This window comes from Branchiostoma lanceolatum, chromosome 16 (assembly GCF_035083965.1).
Source record: "Branchiostoma lanceolatum isolate klBraLanc5 chromosome 16, klBraLanc5.hap2, whole genome shotgun sequence".
NCBI lineage: Eukaryota > Metazoa > Chordata > Leptocardii > Amphioxiformes > Branchiostomatidae > Branchiostoma > Branchiostoma lanceolatum.
Window position 1 is genome coordinate 8,082,725 of NC_089737.1, and position 27,255 is coordinate 8,109,979.

Sequence of the window (27,255 nt, forward strand, 5' to 3'; positions counted from 1 at the left end):
TATAAATCCTTTAAAAAAATTGTGTAGCTGTCTTGAAAAAATTTCTATTTGGTAACCTTTTAATTTCTTGGTCTTCGGACACATTTTGAAATAAAAACAAGGCAAACGGCTATGACGACAACAGAAGGCTCAGAGGAAAATTTTCATCCGAACACATTCATTTTGTATTCAGTCATTACATTACAGAGTGCGGCCTCACCAACGTGGACCCGCTGGACAGAGCCGCTTGGAAGGGCTGTGTGAAGACTGGCCGACTGCTGCCTACCCCTGCGTCAGGGAACCCCGCAGCAGTATAATCTAATACTGGATACTACTATAGTCATTCAAACTAGGTGTACAAGAATTTCCCCCCAGGCTCGGGTATCGTGCTGATCTTCCCAGTTACGAATCATTTTTCTAAATCGGAGAACCAGCAAATCATACCAGGGTGACGTCAATTGTAGCTTTTCCAGATCCAAATCAGGAAAATGTACATCTTTCCACATCTGTATTCAGTCATTGAAACTACCACCCGGTGTACAAGAATTTCCCCCCCGGGTTCTGTTTTTGTGTTGATCTTCAAATTACGTATTATTTTTCTAAATCGAGAACCAGCAAATCATACCAGGGTGACGTCAATTGTAGCTTTTCCTGATCCAAATCATTCCACATCTGTATTCTGTCATTGAAACTGCCACCCGGTGTACAAGAATTTCCCCCCCGGGTTCTGTTTTCGTGTTGATCTTCAAATTACGTATTATTTTTCTAAATCCGGGAACCAGCAAATCGTATCAGGGTGGCGTCAACCGTCTCTTTCCCTGATCGAATTCCACAGGGAACGAATGAAGACGTCAAAAGGGCCGTAAGATCGTCGGAGATGGATATTAAATGTGCATGTACAAAATGGCAAGCAGGCTGTCATCCATTTAAAAATGACGAGCTATATCCATGGAGGCGGCTGCATTGCTATGGCAGTCACATATCATGCATCACTACAAGTTGGAGTATCTGGTCTACATTTCTTAATTCCATAGAAATGTAAACATGTAAATTGTTATTTATATTTACAAACATTAGGCTGTGCCTCTCCTTGGTGCTGAAAGACATGTTGTAGAGCACATGTTAGGAAAAACTATTTGATATCATTTTTTTCGCTTCTTTTTAGGATATCCACCATCATGGTATTCCATTGAAATGAGATTTCCTCTATCATTCACGCAAAAATTTGGTCTTTACTTTCTGAAAACATCTATGTTATCTTTAAATCGATTGTCTACTGTGTGCTCTTTGGTGGGATAATTTAGCAGTTGGTTGTGACGTCAAAGAAATTAAAGGAATCCCCCGTTATTAGAGCTAGTATCGCAAGGAGTCCTTTCTTAAACCAATTGTCTACTGTGACGTCACAGACTCCCTTATTACTATAGCTAGTATGGCAATGAGTCCTCTTTTAAATTGCTCACGTTCAGCATTTCATTTCTGTGTGCAGGTATCACTCAGTTACCCATGGGGCTTGCGTATGATTGCGTAAAAAGGTACAGTGTACATGTAAGTGCCATGATAACTGTACATTAGGATGCTATGAATTTTGCAGACTGAAGTAACAATTGGCACTTTGGACGGTCGTTCTCACTTGTTGCCCCAAAACCCTGTATGCTATGCAGAATCAATTTCAACGCTGGCGTCCAATGGCTGAGTGGCTATAGGTTAGCTAGCGGACACAAGGTTAAGAGGTCACAGGTTCCATTCCTGGCATTCCAGGTTAAACGTTGTGTTATTGGGACAAACAGTACGTTTCCTCACTCCACCCAGGTGTAAAAATGGGTACTTGACTTCAGTTGGGGAGGTAAAAGGAGAGAGTTGGGCTCCACCTTCCAATACAGTGCCCTAGACTCATGAACAGTGGATAACAACCCACTGCGCTACAGCCTCAGAGAATAATCATTGTATCTTTACCATCTTTATGGCCTCTTCTTTCCTTATAATAATATGTGAAGTCATTACACGTAAGTCTATAAATGTAGCATTGAATCTACAATAGACAGTTTTCCCTGGCTACACATCTGTTGTACATGCATATATACATATTAAGTGGCCCTGTGGATTTGTCTCTCTCGTATAGATACAAAATGTGCAAATCAAGACGTACAAAATGTAGTCAAGAAAGGAAAATTTAATGATGTGATTTCTTAAGTTCGGGTGACCCTAACTAAAGAAGTCACAGTAATTTGGATAGTTGCGCATCCATGTACATTAGATAGTTTATTGAATTAGATAATAATAATTATAGCTTTTTCAATAATGTCAAACTTTCCTAATTTCATACTTTCTGAATTAGTATACAGTTTGTCTAAAATACAGAAATCTATACAAAAAGTCAGTTTTGTGAAGAAACATCTTTACATGAAAATACCATTGATGAGGCACCTCAAATAACAATATGAAATTTTAAATTTATACAATATCTTAATCTAAATTCCATTAGTACATGTAGTTGAACCATCAACAATATCATGTCAAGCACTCAGAATTGAGGTAAGACCTTTGACCAACATGCATGCCACTTTCAAATCAAATCATTTCCAATACATTCTATTCTAGCCTTTCGTATCAACAGTGCTATTAAGCGACATTATTCAAATCCTTTCCTTTTCATGATTCTAGTCGTGTTTTAATCCAAGACTTTCATCTTTCAAAGGAACCAAACAGCTGCAAAGCCAAAGGAAAAGACAGAGATTTCCGACATGAAAGGAGTTCCATCCTCGCAATCTAAAGAGGGCTTCAGAGATGAAAAGACACGTCGCGCAAATAGGGACGGGTCACGAAACACGGTCGTGACTATTTGCGAAGCAAAATTGGGGATAATGAATGCAAACAAATTGCTTAGGGTGTAGGAAACAGCTGCTTCTATAGCAATATCATCTAATAAAATTGACATTATGTATGTCTTACTTGATATTCAATTTCTTGCCACTCCTTGGTAAGAAAAATGTTAAGCTTTAAGCTTGTAGCCTAATAATTCTAAATGTTCCAAAGCTACAAGACTTAGTACATGTATCCAAAGTATCAATTCAAGTATAGGACTGGTAATCTAATCTATCTATTTGAGTACATATTTCAATAATGATTTTTTTTTTATAGAATACAAATTCAAAGTACATCAGTAGCAATCTTAGCAATTTCCTAATCGTTAGAAAATATTCAAAAGAAGTTTCTATAGAGAGTAATGAATCTATCAAGTATTTATGCATTCCAGTAAGCAATTTATCTGTCTATTTGGGTACATATCTTAATTATGAATTTCAAATTTAATACAAATCCAATGTATATTGTTAGTAATCTCACCATTTAACATTAACAGTTTCAAAATGTGCACGTTTCACACATTAAAAAAAAGCTCATGCCAAACACAACGAAAAAAAACCTTTAGGTTTTCCAGCATCAAGTTGCAGATCTATTTATTTGGGTAGTACACATTTGATTTGAATTCTAAATAGAATACAGATTTGATGTGCAATGTTAGCAATCTCTCTCAGTCACGGTATCAAAATGCATGCATTTCACACAGTAAAAAAGGGTCACGTCAAACACAGAGGAAACTCCTGAAGGATTTCTAGCGTCACGTTGCGGATTCTACAGAATATATTCCTGACGCACCTCTGCTGGGAAACATATGGCAAGAACGACTCCAGAAAGGAAATCGCATTATCCCAACGATGGATTTCTCAGAAAACGGCAAGCCTAGTGGCCATGAGGAATCGAGAGAAGCATGCATATATGCATGGTCCTGGCAGGTGGATGGTTTAACTCATAATCCTCCTTCTTCCTCCCATCCAAACAAAATAGATGAAGCTGTATCAAGCTTTCCATCAAGAAACCAATACTCTCAAGTCTTAACAACCTAAAAGATGCCAATATTGTATTCTTTTCTTGAGATTTTGGCCAATCTTAATATCCTGAAGGAATGCTCTTCCAGCATCCCTACCATCTATCCATTCTTCCTCCTTGTAAGCCACATCAAATCTAAGACAAAAAAAATCATTACCGTAGACATAAGACCTCCTCAAGCATTCCATTTCAGCACAGGCATTTTCCCGGCGCCGAATATTCCGTGTGTATCGTCAAAAATATATAATAACGACACGAGGGGGGAAAGAGGGAGCGCTCACGACCCCAGCTCCTCAACGCCAACGTCAGCCATGTTGCCTAGATGCACAGTAGGGGACCATCCAATAATGATAGCAGGTGGGGGGGAATACTCCATTTCCTGTGTATTACAGCCTTTGTTCTCCACCCCCGCATCCCAGCACAAATGAAAGGAACCACGTCTTCAATAGTAATTGAAGGAAATAAGCCCACATGAACAGGCATCATCGGTAGAGGGAACCCAGTACGGAATACGTAATTAGGTACCTGAATACACGCGTAATGGCAGTACTGTGCAGTTAACAGCTGTAGGCAGAGGCGAAATTGCGGAGAAATTAAATCTTAACCAAGACCGGTGATAAACGTTTAGCCTAATGCTATTCTGACATATCTAGATCTAATCTCACTCTGTCTAGTCTTTAAGTGAAAGAGATTTAGATTTTTAGATTGTTCTTCTCCATTTTGTAAATCTTACAGTTTAGATCTGTACATTCATTCTTTTTTTTACAGAAAGCTTTCTCATTTTTTCAGGCATTTACAAAGAAATCTTCACTGTCATGATTAATGAAAGACAATTAAAACATACCAGTTTGGTCATAATATTTTTTTTTTTAAAGGAAAGCTTTTAGATATCCGTTTTTCATGGAAGGACAAAAGAAAATCCTTTACCAACGTAATGAATAAAAGACAATAAAAACAACCCCATCAAAACTTGGTCTGACCCTTTTTTAAGTGTTGCAGGTGTTATAGTAAGGGTTGTACCACTATCCTAGCAGGGGGTTACAGCAACATTGGTGATCACAAAGACCAAACGACAAGACCACAGCTGGTCATTAGCCGCATAAGACATCATCAAACCTTGAAGTTTACACAATTTCTACTGTGTGGCTTTGATAAACACCATTTCAATGAAGAGAAAATTGAAGAAGAAAAAAATTGGCGGAAGGAATTAAGACTTGTATAATCTTCCGTGATACAAAAAAAAAATGTTACACGCCAAAAACAGTTACTCAAGCAACACAGGATAAAATTTTACAGCATCCACTGTCTTTCGTCAGTGACTAATGGAAAGAACAAAATTTTTCATCCTACCTATCATTTTGCTGACAACAAAAGCCCCAGTACTACTAACTTTTCCAGGAAAAAAAGATTTAAAGGAAAATAACCAAGGATCATCTGGCTTTCATCCAGAAGACCCTTTACTGTGCAATGCGACTCTCAATGACGTTTGCCTACAAATTCTCAAATCTTTCTGGTTTGCATCTGTAAGAAGATTGAACATCTGGGCCATTTCCTTTTTCAAGAGATCATAAGCGTGGGCATCAAAGGTAAAGAGTTGAAAGAATAATTTATATAAGTTCTCTTTGAACAGATCCTTGTGCACCATTTCAAAGAGAATTTTCCCGAAGCCCAGGAAATTTGCAAATAAACCCAATCTGCTTGGATTTCATCAATAAACTAAGGACAACAAAAGTCTACTGAGCTCAATAGAGGAATATGAAATCAGTATCCAATCAACAATATGCTCACATTCGCTGTAGGTTGTTGTACAATTTTGACGTTTTTTTAAGCAAGCTATGCCAATTTAACCAACCACGGACAAGGACCTAAGACAGCCTTTTACGTAACAAGACGGCTTAAGTTTTCACTGCAAATCCGTGGTTATCGTAAGATTTAAAGAAGGCCGTCAGTTGGTGAATGTGTGCCAGTCATACAATGAAAACGAACTAAATAACATCAAGCTCGTTATATCTGACTTAATTGCCATGGTCATTAGCACTGTGAAAAATGGTTTCTTTCCTACTGTTAAAGAGTGATGGATTAATAATCCATAACACACATGGTTGGATATGACTTATACAAGGGACACCTGGGGCAAAATAAAACATGATAACACAATGCCAACACGGGGAAATGAAATGAAATACATCAAGCATAGCTGCTGGCGAATCTGTAACACAATAACTCCAGGAGGTATAACAAGCAACACGGCTGTTTCCCTTATATGTAAGTCCAGGGCTTGAAATACCACTTGCATGACAATGTGCAAGTTTGCGCACGTAATTTCAAGAAGACCTTCACTGGTGTAAGTTACAACATGACATTGTACCTGAAAATTTACTTGGTCTAATAGAAATTTATCCTCTTTTACTCAAGTAAATTTTCACTCAAAATGAAACATTGGTGCTCAAACAAATTACACATTCAGCAAGCAACATTTGGTATCCCTTTTGAACTTGCATTAAATCCATTTTTACGAGTTAAGGACACATTTAGTGGCCGTGAACCAAGCAATTTAAAAGCTGCCAACTTGGGGAATAGGGTCATCGTACTTTCCCGAATATGCAAAAAGTTGGTTGTGCAAGTAATCTCTCTTTGGTGCAAGCAATTTTTTCCATCTAAGATATTGCAACATGATAACACTAGAGGGTATTCGTAAGAAGATGCAAGGCTGCTTCCTCAAAGAAAAATTACTTCTTATTTCAGAATCATTACTTTGAAGGTTAGATTCTTTGATCGTTTGTTACGTTGGCTCCGACATATAAATTTTTGGAATTAAATCTAATAAAGCTTTAGGCATTTATTTAAGCCAATTTTGAAGCAACTGCACTACAAAATGAGGCATAAGGAATTCTGTAACTTTACCTAGATGTAAAAAATGTGTATGTTTAGCAATGCTTTTAATGTTTAGCATGCTATATGGTTGGCTTTTGGAACAAAATTTGCATTTGCTATTGGGTTAAACTTAAAGCAGGTTAAAGAAAACACACAAAAATTACGCTTATCGATGCTCTACATTGATATTCTAGCCAATGTCTCCTTTGTTAGCTTTGCTTGACTGGTTGCGCCTTATTAAATGAACTGTAATTTCTGAAATAAATTGAGACAGGCTTACTAGAATTATGGGTGGGACACATTTTATCACCATGTGATGGTAAAACATCATGTTTTACAAGAACATCATTAATTTATGCACCTAGACGGCTCTTGACATTTAATCAAATCTTGACTCTGTTCACTAACACTGATTCTGTCTCAAAATTATACCATGATGGTAATCTCAATTTATATGCACATTTATGGTCAATATGCCACCAAAGGCTTTATAAATGTCAGTAATTATGCAGTTTGAGATTGTAAATTTAAAACAGATAGAAACTATAAAACACATTCAACCGGAAGAAATACAATCAGACTTCCCAAATCAAAAATTCAACTCTGTGGATTTCTGTACACAGTGAAAAATTGCCTTCCCGACAGTCCCCATAAGGTTTGAACAGTTTTTCACCCATATTCTTGTACAGTACAGTTAAATGTACCGTTTAATGTACCACTTTTTGCAAGAGAACACAGGACTAAAATTTGTGCAATCAAATCCTACTGAGCTTTCAGCACTCCACTTTTATCTTTAGTAACATATACAATTTAGTACGTATGTTAAAATTCTATTCATCTTTTCCTCTAATCTGTAATGTATACTTACAACTAAATGCTTTTGAAAAATCTGCTGAAATTGCCAAGTTGTTTGATATCTTAAGCTGAAATCTTGAAAACTTTATGCAAACTGCTAGCCCTTTGTAATCGCCTCAGGCTAGTTGGGCAGCCCTGGCTGTGTGTCCAAAACAGCCGAACCAATAGATGAATAAACTGCAGGCGGGTTCACTCTTTGTGCATAAAGAAAAGCGCACTGTTATTACATGACTGTATAACGCAGTCTCATGTTGCACGACAAATGTCACAATAACTCAGTGGCATTGTCGGAATGTGACAGCGTAGGGGGCAGTATTCTGCGCCCTGCTAACTGTAGATAATAAATTACCATCTACTGTACATGCATATCAAAAAGAAGTCAGGGCTACAATTATTATGAATTCCACAATCATATTAAGTTCATGCAGTTGTTTGATTTGCTTGCTATTAGCCCTCAGGTATGGATTTGCAATAAAGTTCTTAATATAACGCTATTCCATCTTCAGGGTTCAAAAACACCACATGCAGACTTACAAGATGTAGATTAACCTACAGCCTACCGAGATAGCCATTTGGCACCAAATTTGTTATTATACGGTTAGGCAGTACGGAGATGGTTTAAGATGAAAGGGAAAAAACTCAGCAGTGAATGTGATCTTTTTGTGTGTTTTTGCTTTGTTTTTTTTTCTAACAATCTCGCTCAATGCAAGGCCGTAGGGGGCCAGTTCTAAGCATTGAACTCATTGACGTGATTGGTTTAAACTGAATGTGGCTAAGGTGAGAGATAGCGGTGTATGTTTGTTTTTAAGGTTTGTAGGTTATAATCAAGGGAAAACAGTGGGCTGGGAGGGAGTTCCATTATAGTTTTGCTGCTCATGAAAAAAAAAGCTGCTACAGTAGAAATTGTCTTTGAGGCTGCAGGTATTCTTTTCAATGACCTAGAAATGCAGAGAAAAAAATTCTAAGCCTTTTTTTTTGCTTTCCTGATTATCATTCTCTAGTGTATTTCAGCCATTGCAAGATCTTGAAGAACAAAAAGAAGTTGCATGTATTTTTCAACTTATTGTCATCATTCTGGACATGCAGAGAAAATGCATTTAAATCCCTTACTTTTCTGGAGCGTTTTCCAGCCATCGCCCGATCTTGACCCCAAGGACAAAAAGGACTCGCATGCATTTTTCATCCTAATCGAGGATAACGAGCTTCTGCCACGAGCAATGTCACCGACACGTCATCGCGGCGGAAGCGCGACATTGATTTTCAGGGCGAGGAGTGCGCTTGAAGGGGGAAAACACATTTTATGACTGCCAAGGGTACAATGCACTAGGGCTGTCTGACATTGATGATGATATAGTAGTACATGTCATTGACAATGATCTCAGCAAACTGTTTATTATTCAGGCTTTAACAATTCATTTCCTCGGTTCTTGGACAGTATATTTGTAATCAACTTTATTAGTATTGATAAATACTGATATTCCAGTCCAGCAATTTTTTTTAAACCAAAAATTGTATTGGGGAGACCTACTGAACCATATTTCACAAGATCAAAACCAAATAGAGCCGCCTATGCCAATAGTACTGTATAATGCTTCAATCCTCACAAAATATGGAAGGACGGTTATCTAAGCGATCGTTGACATACAACGCCGTATGCCGTGTTTGATAGTCTGCATCCGTCTCGCCTACCTACATCCCGTACGCTATAAAACACCGCCAATTACACGCAGGGGCCGCGCAGTCTGGGCCCATTATAATTTTTGTAGCCCATTATTTTTGTAGCCTTGCTTGCACCGATTTGAAAATTACGAGGAGTATATCAGAATTGGGCCTGACTGTAAAAATTATGATTAAATCTACTACATAACGATTCACACTGTTTTAATGTTCGTATTTTTAATACATTTTGTATATCAGACTACCCTGCACTTGTAGTTTACAATTTTTATTACCTTAAAGTTTTTAAAAATGTCTGCAAAAAAGCACATTACATAAAAGTCATGTACATCCTGAAATTAAAAATACATTTTGTATACAAATGCAACTGGATACTATTTATTAGAAATTTCATGTTTATTACAAATGCTACCTTTTATGAAAAAAAACAGTGAATTCATCTGAAATAACCCCTAGAATTAAGATTATTTGCAATAAAATGCAAGAGGAATGTTACATTTGTATACGGGTTACAACTGTGGTGATTTAATTTTCAGGGCAGGGAAAAAAATACATGCACTGTTCAAATTGGCAGTGCATTATTTTAAGTATGCTGTGGCGCTATAGTCACATAGTGCATGGCAATGGATACATTCAGTTTAAATCTTGGTGCAAAGTACAAGTAGTCACCTGAAAAAAAAACTAGGAACCGCCGTAAAAATTTCAAGAATCACAGTTACCGTATTAGTTTGTGCTGTTACTGTAACAGTATATTAGATAACGCTAATTCAAATTAATCTCTGTCGATTCGAAAGAGGGGTTTAGCGATTCGTGAGGATTAGCTTAATGAAATGAGGTAACAACCATGATCATGATTCTATCAATTTGTCATGTCAGACCAGGAACCTTGCAATATGATAACACAGCAAACTCAGAGGGATACCATGATTGTGTGATACACAAGTTGAATGCATAAATGTTGCTTGTCTAAACAAATGAAATTTCTGAAGAATTAATATTAATAAAATATCATTAGTATCATCACAGGTCTCTAAATAATGCATACCTTTCTTCTATTTTCAGTGATTATAGAATATATGTATCTAAAAAATGACTTTCATAACAAGCAGTGCCGAACCCATGGCTGTACGATGCCCAATCCTTTATAAGATCTGTGCAACAAATTACCATGACTTTTTAGTACTCCAGTCAGCATCCTTCAATAGGTAACAAAATAAAGCAAAAATATGTCCAAGAGACATATACATATGTACATGTATTACATAAAGAAGCTTTCATAGTGCCTTACCCAGATGGCTGTACAATGCCCAATCCTATATAAGATCTGCGCAACAAATTATCATGACAATTCATGGCTGTAAAAATGCCAAGAGGACGTGCGTACATATGTGGGTGTAAGTATGAGTAAGGGGCTTAGAAAGATGGCCGTACATGTACGTAATATGTACGTAGTGAAGCACACAGAAGACACACGTACATGATTGATCATACATGCATCCTACTTTGTTGTCGAGCTCAGGTGTATGAAATATATGATCATAATTCAGACAGCATTTTGACCTACAGTAATTCATACAATCATGTACATTTGGTGAAGCTCCCTTGTACATCGGACCGCCGGTTTTACATGTATGTCACCATCCAAAATGACGAATGCAATCCCTTACAACATGTCCAAGCTGGGGCTGATCCTTGGCTCAAACTCCGGCCCACGGATTTTAAACCAGAATCTGATGACCAAGCAGTATTGCGCGCTGCGTTATCACTTGCGCCACAGGGACAAGTTCAAGGTACAGAGATAAAAGCAATCTTGAGGGCTCGAAATACCTGTGTGCAAGTTTGAGCACGTAAAATTGGACCTGTGGACGTCATTTCAAGAAGACCTGCACTGGTGCAAGCTACAAAGATTAGAAATTCATCCCCTTTTACTCACTTAGATTCCAATAATGAACAATCGGTGCTCAAACAAATCATACGTCAAGCAACATTTTGTATCCCTTTTGAAATTGTATTCAATTCATTTTTACGAGTTTGGAACAATTTATTGGCCTTGAAACAAGAAATCTAAAAGCCACCATCTTGGGAAATAGGGGCCTGAATATTCAAACAGTTGGTTGTGCAAGACTTTGTAGTATAATTTGGTGCAAGTCATTTTTTTCATCATTCTACACCTTAGTGCAAGTTGCCCCAAACCGAAAATGTATTTCGAGCCCTCTGAACCCTGAATGCTTACAGTTAAACGGGCAGGAATCGTTGCGTACCTGTTTCGGTGGTGGATGAGCGCTGCTGTATTCTGGTAGGTTCCTCGAGATCGTCCACGTCGAGGCTGGACCCCACGCGGAGTACCTGCACGTTGGTGGTACTCCCCTCGTTGTTCAGCATGTACGAAGCCGGCCCGTCAATTCCTGGAAAAGACAAACAACATACGACCATATAAGGAGAAACAGAGACGGAAAATGCAAACCATGTCTACATGTATATTGCTGTTGGCTGAACTGAAATTAAATGAAATTTTTGGTCAAACGCAACTTAAACCAATTAGATTTTGTGAATATGAATGATTTAAATCAGATTTCAATCAAAACAAAAATAATTTCATTCTGACTCAGCTAATTCACATTCACAAAATCCAACCCGTTTGATTTAGGAATGAACAAAAACCCTATCTAAATGTCGTTCAACAAACTACACAAAACATGTAAGGCCTGGTCAATTTATTTTTGACACTAGATGAAATTACTGTGTTTTTATATTTGAAGACTTCATTATAAGGCCCTGTTTACATTTGGGTTGGTTGATTTGGATTTAAGTCTGATATTGGTCTTATACAAACAAATTATGAAACAATTATATTACAAAATGATAACAAATAACATCTCTTACAACAGTGTCAATTCTTACTAAAATCTACAATCCATGCAAAAGACGATTCAACACATACAGAGGAAAACAATAGTGAGAGAGACAATCTTGAGATTCACTTGAAGAGAAAGAGACAAGATTTATCAATTTTGAAAGAAGCCCATGAGGATATAGAAACAACCAAGGTTAAAGAACAGATTGAACAATAATATAATCAAACACCTAAAAAGAGAAGTCAGCATGAGCCTCTAAAAGTAATAATCTATTAAAAGTAATAATAATAAGTAACAACAGAAGGGTAAACGTATATCTATCTGGCACAACTTTTCCAAATGAGTTAAAGAACAAAGTTTTCAAGGTGGGCTTTCCTACGACAATGAGGAAAGAAAGTCATGGGTGGACACAGCCAACATATTTTACTGTTCTTTCAATTCATCATCAGATTCAGCATGTATGTCACATCAGCAATTCAGAGTCTGACAAAGTTTGCTTTTGTTTGTCTTCTGATTCCTTAAAGGCTGCCGCCTTGAAGCAAGGCTTTTCCTTCTTTATCAGTGAGAAATAGTGTCTCAAACTGAGTCGTACTAGATGAACAAAATCTTGACCCCAAAAAAGGATATTTAGCTGAATGATTGAAATTTTGTCTGTGCCTGTGTGATACCGGTCTTTCTATTACAGGGTCCGACAAGTTCATTGGCCCCAGGCCGGTGGGCACACCGATTGGGCTAGTATACTTCGTCATTTTTCCGGGAGTACTTATTGGTCTTCAAGATTTTCTGTGACTGTAAATAAATCCTACAATTAAAATTCTTTCTTGCTCGAAATTGGAAGAAAGTTGAGAAATTCCGGACAAGCGAGAAGTCGTTTTGTGCTAGCAAAAATTAATGTTCTGTACATGTACACGGCTGTACATGCATAATTATTGGTCTTAAAGGCTCTCAGTGAACTGTTTGTATATCAATTTTACAATTAAAAGCATGTCTTGCTTAAAGTCAGAGGAATATTTTAAAATTTCAGGCTCGAGAAAACTTGTTTGGGGCTAGAGCAAATGTCTGTATACTAGCCCTATCGGGAAAGTGAAGTTTTCCAAACTTGTCAAACCCTGTATCACATTGTAAGATAGAGTCACCCGAAGAAACAAAGATCTAAAAAAACATTTGTCTTATCTACAAGTCAGAGAGAGTTTTTCACGCCACACCACCCTAGCTTTAGGACAATACGCAACCTTGTTTGGCGTCAACCATTTCGTAATTGTCGTCCCGATCTGCAAGTGAGATGAAACTGGATTGGTGAAATGTCAAGCGCTAGCCACACAGAAACTACATATACATGACTCAACAACGAAAATAAACACACTGCAATGTAATAAATAACATGTATGCCAAAGTACATTTCATATACACGGTAGCTACAATAACATATAGCATGTAAAATAATGAAATTGTGTGCTACAAAAAAAGCTGGGTTAGAAGCAATTCTTGTTTAAAAACAGATGCCATTTTTAAATTCATAAAGTTTGTTTCAAGTCCGTTCCCTGCTCTGAAAACATCATCTGTATGCCATTGACATTGTACAAATTTGTAAGAATTATATACAATGGAAAAATACAACAACAAAGTTTAAAATCAAAGATGCATTTAAAAGCCAGAGACTGTGTAAGGGAAGAAAAAGTGTGAATATCAGTGAAGTTTTGTACATGAAACAGCAAGAAGTAAAAGAAATTCTTCTAAATTTTATTTTTCTATCAATTCTAAATATTGAATATAACTTTGAAAAAATGAAAGTGTTAGGTCATAAATAAACAGAAAGATAATCAGGAACTAAATGAGAGCAACTCTGTTGAAGATTTATTCCTCCAAAAGCCATCAAATCATTTACATCTAACTTGGAACACAACAGCTGCATACATGTACTAAGTATACACTAAAGTATGGTAGCTGGAGGCCTCCTGCAGTATACACACAGACTGCTAGGGGGCATCACACAACAGTGACTGCCCATGTTACAATGTCTGTCTAAATGGTTGGTACCAAATATCATATTCAACATACATGTACTTGACGTGGAATATAACATTACAAAAACATAATGGACACTGTTTGGTGTATGAACATCATACTTATCATTTGGTTGCCATTTTCTTTTACCATATTTTATCAAATATATTTTGAAAAGTCTTCATTTTGGTTCCAAGAATAGATAACACTTCATGTCTAGACAGTCTTGCCAACTACAAAGACTCAACTCTAAATTAAACATCAATAGAGTCACTTGAAAAAAAAACACTAACCACTATGTCGTTTCTTTAAATTTACCTTCAAGACAAATGTATCGACTGAAATTGGACATATAAATGAATTTTCTTCTTTGCAAAACACTTTTGGCTAGGGGCTAAATTTTGTACAAAGAAGAAGAAAGAATAATATTTCTTTGATCGGTACGGAAGCGTGCGCCACTGAAAACACCCTAAGGATCTATTTCTGAAGCTAAGACGGTAGTACAATAAATAAATTAAACATCCAAGTAAAAGAAAAGGTTAAAATGTGCAATGTTCTTCTTTGATTCAGTTGTTTTTCTTGAAACTAAAAGTCAAAGAAGATATTTTTTTGTCCTTTGATGTTACAATCTTTTAAATACAAATTCGTGGAAATACATGTACTTTTGTGCCAAATTACTACAAGTCTTACGAAATTGGTTTGTTCTTTTGAAAGACTTTCTAGAAAATGTAGAATATTTCCATGCATTGAAAGATGTAAAAAAATGGTCCAACTCTTTTATTCAGGTCCTTTATATCAAAACATTTCTTGAAAACAAAATAAATAAATTATACCATGTGCTTGGTCAGAGTATCCAAAAATGTATTAATAAAGCTACTGAAATGTCCATCACCCCGACCAATCAAACCACGTGAATCGCATTGAAACTCAGATTTTTGGTTAATCTTTAGGGTGGTCCCTTGAGTTAACTGCATGAGTATAACTGATTTCCAAGGTAGCCTTTAGATGCATGCCACACTAATTTAACCTATAATCGGTTCTTGAATCTGAAAAAAAATTAAGCTAAACTGTATACCCAGTTAGTGAACTTCACCGACTTCCTTCAATTCATCTAATGCCTACTTTCTAAATCTTGACTTTGAAAATGTCCAAGAACCTGGACACAATTTTAACCTCAACATGCTCTTTTTTCTCAGTCTCCTCTTTAACTTAAAGCCACACCAATTCAATTTGTTTTGGATTTCAAAAGATCAATATGAAAATATAGTCTGAGGGTAAGGCTGTAATAACTTGCTGCACACACATTGAGAGAGTGAAATATAGACAGTCTGATCAGATTATGTTTCCTCCCTGCTACATGAATATCTGTTTTTGGGTTGTCCTTTTGTGATTTTTTTTGCCAAAAAGCGCCCAAGAACCAAGAAAATAATTTTGTGTGGCCCTTTTACAAAATGACTACATCTTTATCATTTTTAACCTTCTCCCTGCTGCCTCACCCAATAGGGAATCGGGTGCCGAACGGCTACTTCAGTGTGCTAAAGGTTCTGTATCTGTATCAGTAATATATAATATATTATAGCCGGTATAACCGCCCTTCAGCGTAACAAACGAGCCTTGCAGGCACGCGGCGCGACAGCAGCTGGTTATATTACACCAAATGACCTGTCACATCTAACCTTAAAAGTTTGCACATGTAACTGCATGCGTTGTATAAAGCTATCTAATGCGGATGCCTCTACAGTACTTGACGATAACGACTCAACAGGTTAACAGTGAAACAGAACAGTACAATCACACTTACCGTGGTACATGGTGTTTTTACTGTTGTGTCCGTACATGAGTGGTCTGGTTTCGTCCCGGTTACGTCGCGATCTGGCCGAGCTGGAACGCGGCTCGTCGCTCGCTAGTACCATGCCGGGCTGGGACCGTCGTTCGCGCTGCTTCTTTTCAAGTAACGCACGCTAGGAGGAGAGAAGTGCATTTTGGGTCAGTAAACAGTGTGTCCCAAGAGCCGATTCAGCATTTTTGTAAAAACACCTCGGCTTAGTTTGAGCTTTTGAGGATTGTTTCAAATGTTCATAATAGGATTAAAGTATTACTGATTCTTTTTAATATCTCTTGTGACAAACTTTTTCCCAAAGAACAAACCAAAAAAAAGCATATTGAAAATTGAGTTAATAATTGACGAACAAAAATGTTACAACTTGCATCATTTCTGTGACTGTTAACCAATTTTTCATCATAAATTGGGGTGGTCAGCTTATTGTTTAGACCAATAGCCATGCCCAAAATGTAGAAATGCAACATAAAAATGTAAAAGTTTGACAGACATGTTGCCACTCTCTCATTGGTCAAACTGCTAATTGTCATTCTCTGATTGGTTAAACAGCTATATTATAATTGTGACGGATGGCCAACATTGGTGTATTTTTATTTGCTCACAGATGAAAGAATTTTGTTTGCAAGAACATTTCCTGATTTACAAAACGTGGTGCTTACATTAAATCTTGCCAAATTACATGTAAATCTTGCCAACTTAAATCTTGCCAAATCGGCACTTAGGCATTTCCATTAGTAATAGTAAGGATGCTTTCACATAGAGTAAACGATGTTCTGCAATTACATTTTGCTACTTAGTTAGTGCTTTAATTTCTTCGGACGCAGACCAAAACACAGGTACCAATTTGTTACAGTAAATCTTCAAATGCTTGCGGCAGTTTATTTTTCGCAGTGACCTTTCCATCACAAATACATGTTTATTTCCAATGTTTAATACACTAACTGTACTTCAGAACTACAAACTTGTTAAAACATCACGTAAATGAGACTCCTTTACCCTAACGCGAAATTAAGTCCTCGCGTAAATAAATGGAATTACGGTAACATCTTTCAGAAACAATCTTTCTGTTATATGAACCTTGAAAAAGGACTAAAAGCTTTTTGTGCCAGAAACCATTTTGTCAGCTCTTTTCAAAGATAACATTCAAAAACCTGATGACAGCTAGCGGAAAGCTGTCTAAATATCACAGTACCTGAGGGCAGTTCACTCAAACTAAAAGGTGCCAATGCTGGATTTTGTCCAAGAGAAGAGATTTGTTTGGCATTAAGTCAGGTAGAATTCTGAGAAACGATTAGGTATTAATAATATACAACAATTCTGAGAAACAATTATAAGTTATTTTAAGACTGGCATTATAATTTATAATTTCATTTTTACTGGTAGTATAATGCATTGAATCTCAATATTCAACCTCTGTGGTGTTGTGTAAGCGAAGTTGCAAAACTGCGGGCTGTGGATGTTTTCAAGTCAATTATAGCACTAGAATTTTCTTAATAATTGGCTTGATTACTAACTTAAAGCTAATTTGTTTTCACCTTGACGGCATTTGTTGTTTTTGAAAAAACTTTTTCAATGTGTCTTATCTTGAGCAAAACTGTCCAATTTTGCACATTCATTTTTTGAGATGAAAACGGTTCCAAAAAGTATTGTAAGACTTCAGTTTTATAACAGGCTCATTTTTCATTTGAAATTAGTTGAAATTTGGCAAAAAAATAAGCCAACAGTTACTGTTTTAAACCACTACTTTTTTACACTCCCTCGTACCATGTACAACATAACCAGATATCATAACCTTCTAGAGTCCATGGAGTGTAAATTTACTACCAACTGGAGAAAAGTCTGACATTCAACGACATTCACGCGTTTCCGAAGACGAGGGACATCCTCAACTATCACTTCAACGGATAACATTTCAGACTGAGTCTGGATTTTTCCGCTTGACATCAAAATTCACTGTCACATCTAACCTTTCAGTAAGTAAAGGGGCGGATATGTAAAGTCAAGTCCCAGACAACATAAGAACTGTGCTTGTCACATATGTTGGAGAGACTCAGCCACTTAAGTTTTGAACTGTAGACTTGTTTGAAAAAAAAAAAGCCCTCAGATACTTACAGCTTCCAAAAACAGACTGTTATGAGATACATGCAGATTCTGAAATAGGCTCAGATGTAAAATGCTTTTGTCACCAATGGAACTAAAATACAACAGGTCTTGATTACATTCAAGCAAAGTTATTCAATAAAGACAGACATTTGTACAAAAATACACAACCTTCTGATGTTATTGAATATCAAATTTTACAAATCATACTCACAGTTCTTGATCCTACCGCTGGATAATCAAGTTAATTTCCATACGTAACGTCATAAGTAAACATGGCAGCCAGTTCTTAACCTGGGTGTTGCAAGGCTCGTGCAAAAACATTCTTTTGAGAAGCAAAGTGCATAATTATCATGATTTAATGCAAGTTATCATAATGTTTGCTTTGTTTACTTAACAAAAGAATGTTTTTGCACGGCTGTGATACAAGGTTCTGAACTGGCTGCTGTTGTTACATCACGTTACATAACTACCCTCTTACATCATGTATGAAAATTAACTTGATTACCTAGGCCTGGTGGCAGAAACATCATTCTATATATAGTATCTTACCTGTCTGTCAAGTTTCTGCTGCCTGACACTATTGGGCGAGGCAGGGCGGTCATCATCCACACTAGAACAGAGAAAAAACACAACTTTGACGTTAAAGTTTGTTCATTCACTCAGACCCTTGTAGTGCCTAGTGGCAGATAGGGCAGCATGTTTCCTTGCTGTTTCAATAGCTATCTATTGTCAGTCTGAGTCTTACAGCGCAACACATAAAAGTACAAGAAAAGTTCAAACCATTCAGAAATTTCTGTACCAGGGTGATACAAATATTCAGAATTTTCTTTAGCAGTGTACCGTAATTGACTTTGTCTTCACGGTACCAAAATTTCACGGTGTAAGAAAAGTGGACATTTTTACTGAACTTTAAGTTTAACTTCACGGTGGCGGCAAGTGATTTACAGAACGGATGTGTGAGCGAATCATAGATAATAACTTTACAGGGTTTTTTTCACAGTGATAATACTATAAGTTAACGGTACAGAGGTGACCATGAAAACAATGAACATAAAGTTACAGCGAAAGAAACAAGAATTACAACTAAATAACATTTCAAGATCTACAGTAACGGAGTAAACCGTACCTTCCGGGCGGTCCGCCAGCCCACGTCCCTCCCGATGTGTTACTCTTATCGCTGTACCTGCTACTTCTGCTCTGACTGCGCCTGTAAACAAACAAACAAACAAACATTTACAACATCTACAACAAAGTCCTTCCTGTACCGGTGCGCAAAATCCTACAACACTCTTCCACAACACATCAGATCATCTGTTCCATCCTCCTTCAAACTACTCATCAAAGACAGACTAAAAACGGACTCAAACATTCTGAACTGGTAGAAAATTGAAATTGTGTAAATATGTATATACTATGTAATGTTATGTGCATGTGTACCAATGTTATGTATAATCATGTATTACTATATGACTCCAGGAAGAGTAGTGAATTGCATCCGTGTAATTCACTAATGGATGTCATTTTAACAATAAACAATAATAAACAAAAACACAATCAGAATTCAATTCAGGAGTTGGAGATTTAAGGCCTTGAAGGCTTGAACCTGTGGCAATCTGGCAACCTGCATATCAAGTTACATGTAGTACATGTTTTCGACTTCCCGGCGTTCAGCGCAGTGGATAGAACATCTGACGAAGGTTGGAGGTCCAACCGAAAATTCATGGTGAGTCAATTCTTGTGTTTGGATTAGAGCTTCAAATTTGATATCATGATAAAAATGGATGATATCTTTTGGGCACTCCAAAACTGATGTGAGCTTGCAACCAAAAAAAATAGTTGGGTGAAACAAAAGTTTGTCTCCGTTAATAAGTCCAAGCTACATTTGTACTTGTCGCAAGGTTGAACAAATGACCGAAAGCTCAAAATTAAACATGGTACACCAAACACTAAATTCTTTATTTTTGGCCTTTCACAATGAATCACATTTTCTTCTCTGATTTAGGCCACACCAATTTATTTTCTTGGTTAACTGAATAAAAAAAATTACAAAATTTACAAATTGCTAGATTGGAAAGACAACATGAAAACAGAATCTCAGAGGAATGTTTTTAATTTGGACTGCACACAATTTCAGGGAGTGAACAGGGTCAGGTTCAACTTTTCACCCCAGCCTTCTGTTATAATGATTTTTTGTTGTTGCTAAAATTAAAAATAAAAATCCCGCCCGGTTAACCAAGAAATTAAATTGGTGTGGCCTTAGGAACACTTTGCTCATTTATTAGTATCCATTTTCCAATATTTTTTGCAAAATTTATGTCATATAGCTACTCCTTCTTTGTACAATTTACAGCAGTCACAAACATTTTTGGGGGAAAGACCGGAACTTGATGCATGCAAGGATGTCATCTTATTCAATGATATTAAATCAGTGTGCCCAGGTTATAGCTTACAGCGACATTGAAAAGGCAAGACATTTATCAAAAGACCACTTCAAGCTACTTCCTACATCCTGTGTACGTCCCTAACCTTAAGCTTTCCTCATTTAATTGGCTGTTAAATTGGACAGGAAACAGTACAGAATGGATAGAATGAAGAATGGGTCCCGGATATTTCAAGTCTTTGATTTCCCTCTTGATTGTAGGAGGGCTTCTAGCTAGGATTAAAAGACATGGCGTCCCAAAATTGAGGGGTGGGGGGGGACCAGACTTCTTCAGTGGGCTTTATGGATATTCATGTTTATTAGGAGATAAATGCTATGGATAAACAATTACCCAGTAGCTAAATGCATGTCAAACAATTTTCATGCTGACACAGTGTCTGGTACACATGTATGAGGGAAAATTGTGTGTGGACATCTACTCTCATCTCCCAAATGAACGTACCGGTACGTTTATTTTTTTCAGCCTCAAAATCCACCCAGTACGTTCTTATTTTGGACAGTACGTTTATTGTTTCTTGAAAATTCATTGGGGCTTTGCTTACCAGAGATCTCCCTTAAATTTTTAAAACATTTGCCCATTCCCATCATAAAATTAGTACATTTTATCAATAATCTAAATGTCAGTTCTGTCATATACATTTATTGAAGAATATTGACATGTGTTGCTTAGAATGTTTCTAGAACCTTGCCAGTCCTCAAAAGTATACTACACATCAAATATTACTGAAAGTCCTCAGAAACGTTTTTCTCGTCTTAAGTGCTTTGTTGCCATGGCAACGGCTTGCGATTAAATCCGGATAATCCTAACGAATGTCGCACTCGTTGTAAATCTTCATAATGGAAGGGTTTTTGCCGACTTCAGTGTTACTGGAACGCTATATGTCATTAATTATTAATCTTCAAAGACCTCCCAATAGTTATTTCTTTCTTTACACTTCTATACTGAGCTGTTTTACTCAGCAGTACTAAGTAATTTATCTCAAATGACCTGAAAATGTCTTGGTATAACAGATGACAATCATGTTTGATTGCATAAAATGGATAACATATTGGTAATCAATATTTGTATATTACGTAACACAAGAGCTTAAAATACTGTTACTTCAGTCATTTTTGCAGCGACTTAATTTTGTAGGAGGTGTTTAAGATGTTAACTTTATGGTTGAAACAGTATTCTGTGTAGTAAAGTACAATGATACATTGGAAATGGTTGCGTCATGAATTTGTAATGGAAAGGTGACCACGAACAAAATAAAACCGTCCTTGAACATTTCAAGACTTACGGTATGTCTTTCTCTTTCCTGTTATGTAAAGGAAAGAGAAAGCCCCTGTTATGTGTACATGTAGTTCAGAAAGATCCTATTTCTTTTACTAGCTTTAGCCAGCAATTTTGCAAGATGTTTTTATTTTTTGAAAACTCACACTGAGTCACAAAAAATTGCAGCTCATATTTCAAGCGTTGTACATACAATATGTGGAAGCTATTAAGTATTGGATACAAATACAGAACTGTATTATGCTTCCAGTATCAAACTTACAATCATATTTGTGTAACAAAATTTTCTCGGTTTCACAGAGCTGATCTAGTCAACTTCCAATTGCAAGTTTTTCAGACCTCTGATTACAGTAAATTCAGTTACTTTTGCAGCGTCTTTATTTCACGGTAGCAGGTTTTATATGTTGCAATGAAAACAATATTAATTCTGTAGTAATACAATGGAAAACACTTATTCGTGGCATCGCAACTTTGAAAAAGTCATGGCAAAGACAGAAAAGCCACAAAAGTTTCAAGATTTTCAGTGTGTGTCTTAATTTTCACTTCAAAATGTCTTAAGAACCAAGGAACGATTTCCTTTGGCTCTCAAATCATCACATTATATGCCCATAGCCATTGCATGCAAAGTATCCACACGTCAAATTCTTATAGTCCGAAAAGCTGAGGGCCAACCAAATTTGCCAATCCCTTGACGTTGATAACATCGCGGTCGTCAACTTGGCATGCGAAATGTCCATCAAAATCTTCCAGTGAAAAGCCGGGGACACCAAAGGTGATGATTTGGCATGTTACACATCAATAATTTATTAGCACTTTGGACTCGGACTCAAATACACTATTGTTGGCAGTGTAGACTAAACTTGCTTACTTCAGCAATGCTTTCTTATGTGTAGTATTGTTGCAAGGTGGTATTGTGCTTTAGGGTTGTTCATTTAGAATCTAAAGGTTCTGGGTTTGAATCCCTAGCAGGACCCAATATTAATGTTGTGCCCATGGGAAAGACACTTTACATACATGAACATGTATCTATTTCCTCACTTCACTCTGGTGAAAATGAGTACCTAGCTTCAGTTAGGCAAAGTTCAAGAATTCAAATTTGAATTAAGATATGGTTATGAAAGAAATAAAATGTATTAGAACAAGAAACAATAATTGCATAAAAGTTTCTTGATATTTCAAACAAAAGCAAACAACTATGATCATAATTATTTTCATCTCTTTCGAAGACATGTTAAGAGATATACAAAACCTTTTCGGCTTTACCACCCCCATAAATGGACAGAATGGTATAGTCCAACTGACCCAGCCAGTCAGGTGAGTCTGACCAGGCTATTCTGGTGTCACCGTTGCCATGGCAACTATAAACAACCACAAACAGCACCTGACAGCTGTACAGACCACCGGAAATGGATTAATACCATACCCTCAGGGAATAAACTCCATGTCAAATTTGATTTGATTTGATGTGGGGAGGGGGGCATTTTTCTTTATTTGAGACCTTATGGGGAGGGAGCAGTTGAACAGACTTCCATCAGATTATATACAAAACAAGGAACAAAAACAGGCTTCAAAGTACACTTAACAGTATTTCAATGTCCAAAAACTTCCATCCACTGGACAGCTAAACATGTCTAGTTGCCGTTTTTGGAAAAAGCCGGGGTTCGACTCCTGCATTCTAACGCACTAGACGTGTTTGAACGTAAACAAACCCTGATCTTACCCCCTGCAGCTGGGAATCACTGGTCTAGTAGGGGAAATTCCCCTCCCAAATGATGCAATTCTATACCACAACAAAGGTCAAAGGTCACAATTTCTTTCTGGATTTGAAAATTAAACACATGTCTGGTCCCCCTGCCTGAAAACTGGCCAAAATTGACCAAAGATTTCACCAGGAAAAAATTCTCAAAAATAATAACAAGAAAAAAAACGTGGACCTTCAAACTGGGCTTTGTGCGCAGGTCCATTAACCGGTCCCTCCCCTTACAGGTAGCAGAACAAGGGGGTAGACAGAAAACTACCCCCCTGGCTGATACACTCTAGGGGTATGATCATTTAGCCGAGAGATGAAGCTCATTGATTGCTCCCTTGGGAATTGAGGGCCAGGCCCATACCCTGTTACTGAGCCCTATGGTTAAGCAATGGGACAGTAGTACCAATGTCACATGACTTTTTTCCAAATTTCACAGTGGTTTCTCTCTTTACAACTGTAATTTAGTACTCACCATAGCCTCTCCTCCTACTTGGATGTGAAATTTGAACTTTCCAATAGAAAGTTGCCTTGTTTTTACAACTTTTATACCCAACGCCTTGTAATGACATACCAAAGGAAAGCCACAAAATGTACACAAAATGCTCAAAATAAAGAGTTTACATGTTCCTATACACTCCAAATCCATTTTCTTTCAAATAGAGCATTGTCTAATACCACATATAAGGGTATACCTGGCAATAACCCCTTTTTTTGGGTTCCTGTAGACTCTAAAAGGGCTTTTCTTTGTGCTGGAGGGGGGGGGGTGGCCCTAGGCATGGCATTTTGATTGACAGTTCATGACTGATAAATAATGTTATGGTATGAACCTGGATGAATCACTCAGTGCATCATTTCCAATAAATCTATACCTTTATTGCAGTCATCTAGCCTCTCCCAGCCATTTCTGACAGCTTTCAAGATGCATACATACACTGTCCAATAGGTAAATACTCTATACTGTTGTGATATCACATTTTTGCTGAAAATCAGACAAAACATGGCACCCACATTCCCCAAATTTGGTGATCATTAACCAAAATGTACTTCTTGATAATATTGGAACATGATTTTGCCAAATTCAAACCAGCTATGAGGTTGGGAGAGGGTCAATGTATTATACTACATTCTAGTACAGGGGAGGGAGCAGTTGAACAGACTTCCATCAGATTATATACAAAACAAGGAACAAAAACAGGCTTCAAAGTACACTTAACAGTATTTCAATGTCCAAAAACTTCCATCCACTGGACAGCTAAACATGTCTAGTTGCCGTTTTTGGAAAAAGCCGGGGTTCGACTCCTGCATTCTAACGCACTAGACGTGTTTGAACGTAAACAAACCCTGATCTTACCCCCTGCAGCTGGGAATCACTGGTCTAGTAGGGGAAATTCCCCTCCCAAATGATGCAATTCTATACCACAACAAAGGTCAAAGGTCACAATTTCTTTCTGGATTTGAAAATTAAACACATGTCTGGTCCCCCTGCCTGAAAACTGGCCAAAATTGACCAAAGATTTCACCAGGAAAAAATTCTCAAAAATAATAACAAGAAAAAAAACGTGGACCTTCAAACTGGGCTTTGTGCGCAGGTCCATTAACCGGTCCCTCCCCTTATCCTAGATCATATAACCTCCTTGCCTAGATGCATATCGACCCCCTGGTTCTGGGGTCAAATCCCCTGACATACCGCGATGTTGTGTCCCTGGCATAGACCCCGTTCACACTCATTTTTTTCAATCGCGATTGAAGTATAATCGCGATTGAATCGATCCGATCGCGATTGATTTTTTCAGTGTGAACGCTCCCAATCGCGATTGGAACGATCCAAAACGATCCAATCGCGATTGGATTGAAACTACCTCCGGAGGTAGTTTGATTGGATTAATCGCGATCGGATCCAATCCAATCCTATCAAATTTTGAGTGTGAACACAACTACGATTCATTCCATCACGATCGGCGGAGATTTCGGCTGGTTCCGGGGGTGGGAGGTCATACATGCGGGCACGTGGGGTCATAGTTCGCATCGCGCGGGAAAACAAACCCAATCCGCACGTCAGATCGCTCTCTTACAACAACAACAACTTTTCATTGTCAACAATGCCCAAGAAGAAGAATAAAACTCCGTCAGCAACTTCAGCTGGTGGCAGATGGCGCGATGAGGAGACCAGGGTCCTCATCGCAATCTGGGGGAGAGAGGAGGTGCAGGCCAAACTGGGGAAATGTCACCGAAAGAGGGACATTTACCGCACCAAGTGACAATGTCTAGCGGAAAAATAGACACGAAACAAGGACAACAACAACATTTACCAGATGATCGCCGATAGCATGCTTCAATCGTGCTTCAATCGCGATCGGATCACGGCGTACTTTAATCCACTTGGCGAAAAGCAGTGTGAACGCAAAAGTTTCTTTGCGTTCAATCGCGATCGGATCGAACAATCGCGATTATACTTCAATCGCGATTGAAAAAAATGAGTGTGAACGGGGTCATAGACACTTTCCTCACTCCACCCAGGTGTAAAAATGGGTACCAGACTTCAGTTAAGGAGGTAAAAGGCAGTGGAAGGAGAGGGTTGGGCTCCGCCTTCCAATACCATGCCCTAGACACACAGTGGATAACTTACACACTGCCCCTAGCCAACAGCCTCAAAAAAGCTATGGGACTACCTTTACCTTTTTCAAGCATTTAATGAATCCTGTCTATAGTGGTCACCTGTGACCAATTTCTTTGAATCCTTTGAGATGTCACTATATAGACAGGCTTCACTGTATAAATTCAGCAAATGTTTACTTTTCTATACAATGTAATCGTTTCTTTCTCGAAATCCCATTGACCTACAGGACATTGCACTATTGTCTGAACCAAAGAGACACACCTTGCTATTGGTTCTATATATAAATCTACATAACAATAGCCACCACAGTGAACATTGAATGGTAGGTGTTTACATAAGGGTATTGTGTTACTAGAGGGGTAAATGGCATTGGTCAATATCTCATGATCATGAAACCATGTTCAAATTGCATAGCTCCTTCAAAAGCTACAAATTGTATACTAGTAATGTCCATATTATTATTATATTTTGTTTGTTTGTTTCTGTGTTTGTTTCGCATAACCGGCAAACTGACTTTAGGCATAGCAAGGCTTGTATGTAGTAAGTACAAGCTGTGTAAGACTAGACTGTAAGGTTTGATCCACTCACACTGGGATGGTCCCCTACATATACTCTTTGTTATAAGTGTGGTGGGGTCTTTTAAGTCATTTACATGGACTAGGACTGTGACAAGTAATTCAATGTGATATACTGTACAGTAAATTATTCAATTTTGCAGAGTTAATTTTGTGGAAGAAGGGAAAGGAGTTTTTGCTTTGTTTTAAGTTCACAGTTGAAATTACTCTGCAGAACAATACATTGGAATTGTATCATGAATTCCTTGTTACAGAAAAATAAAACCAACGGGAATGTTTCAGGATTTACGGTAGCAAGCCGCTCACTCATTCAGAGTCAGAAATTGTTGACTGTACGCAGGTGCACGTGAGTCCTTCAATGCAACTTGCTAGATGTCAAAGTCTGATTCGTGACGGACCACTAAGCCTTCGCCAACAAATCTGGAAAAGTTCAGGCTTCATTCCATCAACACAGCTTTCAGCAAGGGCTCTGTAGTGCTTTTATAGGCATCACAGCTCCATTTGTAGAGATGTACCTAATGTATT

General features: G+C 37.5%; 1 protein-coding gene across 3 annotated transcripts in view; it reads right to left on the bottom strand.

Annotated features, from left to right (window-relative positions):
* Positions 1–27,255, bottom strand: part of LOC136422321 (tubby-related protein 3-like) — a 49,450-nt gene that overhangs the window by 15,369 nt on the left and 6,826 nt on the right. For 2 of the 3 annotated variants that reach the window (XM_066410022.1, XM_066410021.1), the window contains exons 2-6: positions 19,199–19,279; positions 18,622–18,682; positions 15,931–16,090; positions 13,358–13,396; positions 11,532–11,675 (exon numbers count right to left, since the gene is read on the bottom strand). In XM_066410022.1, the coding sequence (XP_066266119.1) occupies positions 11,532–11,675; positions 13,358–13,396; positions 15,931–16,090; positions 18,622–18,682; positions 19,199–19,279 (485 nt within the window). The remainder of the gene's footprint in view (positions 1–11,531; positions 11,676–13,357; positions 13,397–15,930; positions 16,091–18,621; positions 18,683–19,198; positions 19,280–27,255) is intronic. The other variant, XM_066410023.1, reaches the window with a different exon arrangement.